General features: G+C 64.8%; 2 protein-coding genes across 2 annotated transcripts in view; one reads left to right on the plus strand and one right to left on the minus strand.

The window, feature by feature from the left end:
- The window catches only part of DCST1 (DC-STAMP domain containing 1), a 4,639-nt gene extending 2,596 nt beyond the window's left edge, over positions 1 to 2,043 (minus strand). Inside the window, exons 1-8 of the mRNA XM_006030993.1 lie at positions 1,908 to 2,043; positions 1,612 to 1,686; positions 1,314 to 1,442; positions 1,092 to 1,231; positions 793 to 970; positions 498 to 641; positions 292 to 413; positions 39 to 196 (exon numbers count right to left, since the gene is read on the minus strand). Of these exons, the coding sequence (XP_006031055.1) occupies positions 39 to 196; positions 292 to 413; positions 498 to 641; positions 793 to 970; positions 1,092 to 1,231; positions 1,314 to 1,442; positions 1,612 to 1,686; positions 1,908 to 2,043 (1,082 nt within the window). The remainder of the gene's footprint in view (positions 1 to 38; positions 197 to 291; positions 414 to 497; positions 642 to 792; positions 971 to 1,091; positions 1,232 to 1,313; positions 1,443 to 1,611; positions 1,687 to 1,907) is intronic.
- Positions 2,044 to 2,081: 38 nt separating this feature from the next.
- Positions 2,082 to 4,019, plus strand: part of DCST2 (DC-STAMP domain containing 2) — a 6,225-nt gene continuing 4,287 nt past the window's right edge. Inside the window, exons 1-7 of the mRNA XM_025212624.1 lie at positions 2,082 to 2,291; positions 2,417 to 3,204; positions 3,299 to 3,400; positions 3,476 to 3,670; positions 3,769 to 3,834; positions 3,912 to 3,939; position 4,019. The exon at position 4,019 is cut by the window's right edge and continues 185 nt beyond it. Coding sequence (XP_025068409.1) covers positions 2,140 to 2,291; positions 2,417 to 3,204; positions 3,299 to 3,400; positions 3,476 to 3,670; positions 3,769 to 3,834; positions 3,912 to 3,939; position 4,019 — 1,332 coding nt within the window. The 5' untranslated portion in view covers positions 2,082 to 2,139. The remainder of the gene's footprint in view (positions 2,292 to 2,416; positions 3,205 to 3,298; positions 3,401 to 3,475; positions 3,671 to 3,768; positions 3,835 to 3,911; positions 3,940 to 4,018) is intronic.

Genomic DNA, 4,019 nt, shown 5'->3' on the forward strand with positions numbered 1-4,019 from the left:
TGCCCCCCCCCTCCCCCCCCCCCCGTGTGGGCACTCACGAGATAAAGATGAAGATGAAGGTGCAGGAGAGCAGGACGCGCACCACGGCCATGGCAGTGCCTAGCTGGGCACTGCGCTGGTGCAGCGTGGCCATCACCTCTGCCACTAGATGCTCCCGTGATATGTTTACACCCACCAGCATGTCCTGGTGCTCCTCCTGGCCAGGGTGGGGGTCAGTGCTGGTCTCAGGGCCCCAGGCTCTGCAGAGCCCCTGGGTCTTGTGACCAGGCTCTGGCAGGGGGGACTCCGCACCTGGATGACCAGCTGGGCACTGAAGTCCTGCTGCAGGTGGTTGACAGAGGCGTTCACCTTGTCGTAGGTCTGTCCAAAGTTGCCTTCCACAGGAATGCGGTCCCGGCACCAGATGTAAATCACTGTGGGGGAGGATGGGGTGCCAGGTCTCAACATGGGGCCCCAGCACCCCCCACCCCATGGGGCCCAGCCAGCTGGTGCCTCACCCTTGACAATGTGGCAGAGGAATTTGAACTTCATGGGAAGGCAGAGCAGGTGGCTGATGAGTGGCACCACAATGTGCCGCATGCAGGATTCATGCTTGGTTTCAAACCAGGCCTGGCAGCGCTCAATGGCCTTATCAATCACATCTGCAGGGCAAAGGGTGTTTGCTGGGGCCGGCCCAACCCAGCCCCCTCCTGCTCCCATGTCCCAGGGTGGGCACGGTGCAGTGTGAATTCCCCTTCCAGCCCCTGTGTGTGCCCCGGTCCCTGGCATACACATCGCAGCCCCCCCACTCACACTTGCAGCGCATTCGGGTCTTCATCTCATAGAGTGTCTGGGTGCTGAGGGCATGGCGGGGCAGGTGCCTGCGTGGCTGCTGCAGGTCATAGCCCTCCTCACTGGCCACCTGCTCGTTCAGCCCCGCAAAGGTGCGGGACACATTCTGCGTCTCCTCATTGAGTCTGCGCCCACTCCTCTGCCAGAGACAGGCACGGTGTGATGGGGGCAAAGCAGCTCCATCCCCTGCCAGCCAGAGATGCTTTGGCCCCCGCACTGGGCTCCCTGAGCCCAAGGGGTCCTGTCCCCTCCCTGCTCACCACCATGTCACGCAGCACCATGCGCATGGGAGCTGTGGACACGTGCCAGATCTTCTGGCTGTGGTTGATCTGTAGCTCCACGGTGCAGCCCATGGAGCGCACCACCTCTTCCAGGTTGTGCCACAGGTTGGCGATGGGGCCTGGGGGTGCCAAGATCACTGCCATGGGTACAAGGCGGGCAGGGAGCGTGGCACCTGGAGGGCCTTGTGTGGGTGTCCTTACCATCATAGACAGCGGCCAGGACAAAGGTGAGCACATAGAGCCGCCCCTCCTTGCCCAGGAACTTGGGGACAAGGAGGAGGCTGGTGCAGCGGAAGTGCGGCGAGATGCCCCAACCCAGGGCACTGATGCCTGTGGTGGGAGCAGATCAGAGCTGGGGGTGTCCCTCTCTGTCCCCTCTCAGGGCCCATTGGAGGCCCCAGCACAGCAGCCAAGAGCACTGAACCCCACGTCCCACCCCACAGGGTATCAGTGCGCCAGGGACCCCCATGCCTGGGGCAGCCCCCACCATAGCACTCACCTGCCAGTCCGTACATCAGCTGGACCTTGTGGCTCTCCTTAATGCTCATGGGTACGATGAGGACCTGGGAGAGGCCTGGGCCAAGAGCCAGGAGCTGGGATCCCCACCCTATCCTGGGTGACAGCCCCCACCTCCCTCCAGCACATGGCTGTCCTGCCCTGTGCCCATCCCCATGGCATCAGGGCAGTGTCCCCCAAGAGCTGAGGGACGACCGCCACCTATCCCAGCCTTGCCTCCCCAACCCGTACCCACAGGCCTTCAGCCCCACACTGCCCTCATGCCCTAGGCAGACTGACCTAGGGCGAGGCAGCCCCCAATGCTGGCGCCCAGCAGGAACTTGCTGGGGCGGAACTGATCCGGGTGGCTCCAGAGGAAGCAGGCACAGCAGGCGGGAAGCAAGCGGCACACGGCACGCTTCAAGGCTGTGTGCATGGGGGGTCAGTGCTGGGGCCCCCACTCCAGGGCTGAGGTGGGGGGTTGGGGGAGAGTACTGACTTGTATTGGGTGGTTTCCGCCTTGGCCTTCCTGATGCGGCTGGCAATGCCATGGTGCTACGTGGCCAGTGATGCTGTCTCCCGGCAACAGGCCATGATGCCACATGCGTGGAACCTGCCCCATTGTGATGTGGTGCAGGAGCAGCCCCACACCCAGCACCAGCTGTGCCCACTACCTGTGCCAGCTCCCTCACCCTGCCCCAGCCCCACAGGTGCCAACGCTGAGCTGGCAGGAGCCAGTGGGATGGTGCCAGCCTGGAGCTGGGGGAGCCAAGGCAGGGAGGCCTCTGGGGCAGCTGCTGTGGGGCTTGGTCCCAGCTGCCCCTCATCTCTCCCACCCCAGGCCTTGCTGCAGAGCAGAAACCGATGCCACGACGCTGCCACATGGGTCTGGTCTCCCGCCTCCGCAGGGCCCTGGTGCCCAGGGGTCGGGGAGCAGGCAGGCGCCAGTGGCCCAGGGACCCAGTGGAGGAGAGCCTGGTGCGCAGCGTGGTGCGCAGCATGGGTGGCTTCCTCTTGGGCATGGCCCTGGCCAGCTTGTATGGGGCCATGGTGCTGCTGGCACAGAGCTACAGCATCTGGTACTGCCTGGCCTCTACCGTCAGCCTGGGCATGGGACTGGGGCTGGGCATGGCCTTCTCTAGCAAGGTGCGGCTTACTGTGCTGCTGAGCCTGCCCCATGTCTTCTCCAGTAAGCGCCACAAGGCCCTGTGCCCACCCCCAACCACACACGGGGTTGGCCTCATGCTGCAGAACTGCCCTGGCAGGCACATGGGCCAGCCCCTACCCCAGCCTGCAGTGAGTCCTGCACGGCCCTGGCACTGCACCCTGCACCCCCTGCTCCCATCTAGAGGACCCTGGGCTTGGCACAGGCCTGGGCCCACCCCTGCCTTTCACTCACCTGGTACCTCCCACCCATGCCCTGCAGAGGAGGCAAAGGGGCTGCTGCTGGTGCTGGCGATGGGCATGGCCATGCAGGGTCCCTGTGCCAACATTGTGCGTAACTTCACCCGTGCCAGCGAGGCTGTGTCATGCGGCGCCGAGCTCGCTCTCAACCAAACAGCCGAGATGCTACAGCGGGCACGGGAGCCACTGCTCAGTGAGTCCCGGGGGTCTGCATGGAACAGGGACCTGTGGGACCCCCCCCAGGGTGCAACCAGCCCCTGCAGGGCACTCATGTGCTGCCCTCCCAGGTGCGCTGAACAAGATCAAGGCTATCGCCCAGAAGGCCAAGGTGGTGGGAGACCGCGTGCGCAAGTTCTTCCACTCTGTCATGGACTCAGTGCGGCATGTTGGTGAGTGGGGGCCGCCCCAGGGCCCATGCCTGTGGCCTAGCCAGCCCCCACCCTGACCCAATGCACTGCCTGCAGCCCGGGTCCTGCGCAACGTGTGGCGCTGGCTGCTGGGCATAGGTGAGCTCTGCAACCAGGAGCTGGGCACACCATACCGCCGCTGCCTGCGGGTCTTCGATGATGCCAAGGACCGGTGCGAGCGTGCCATCCCCGCCCTCTACTTCCTCTGCTACATTGTCCTCGTCTTCAAGCCCCTTTGTGGCATGGCCAACCGTGAGTGTGGGGTAGCCCGGGCGGGCTCAGGGCAGGGGATGGCAGGGCTGGTGCAGGTCTGGGGCACGAGACCCCTGACAGAACCCGACTGCCCGCAGTGCTGCTCGTCTTCTGTATCATCCCCCGGTACATCCAGCCCTTCCTGCGCAAGAGAGTTGCTGCCCGTGAGTGCCAGGCCCTGCAGTGAGGGAGGGACCCTGCCCCCTGGGGGTCCTCAAGTGTGGCGGAGGAGAGCACACAGATACAGCAGGGGTCCGGGGCAGGGGCAGGTGGATCTCCCTGTGACTGCCCTGCCCTCCCCCGGGGTCACTCCATCCCTGACACCCTCCTGCCCCAGCTGTGCTGAAGG

The sequence above is a fragment of the Alligator sinensis genome, unplaced genomic scaffold, assembly GCF_000455745.1.
Source record: "Alligator sinensis unplaced genomic scaffold, ASM45574v1 scaffold1165_1, whole genome shotgun sequence".
Classification (NCBI taxonomy): domain Eukaryota; kingdom Metazoa; phylum Chordata; order Crocodylia; family Alligatoridae; genus Alligator; species Alligator sinensis.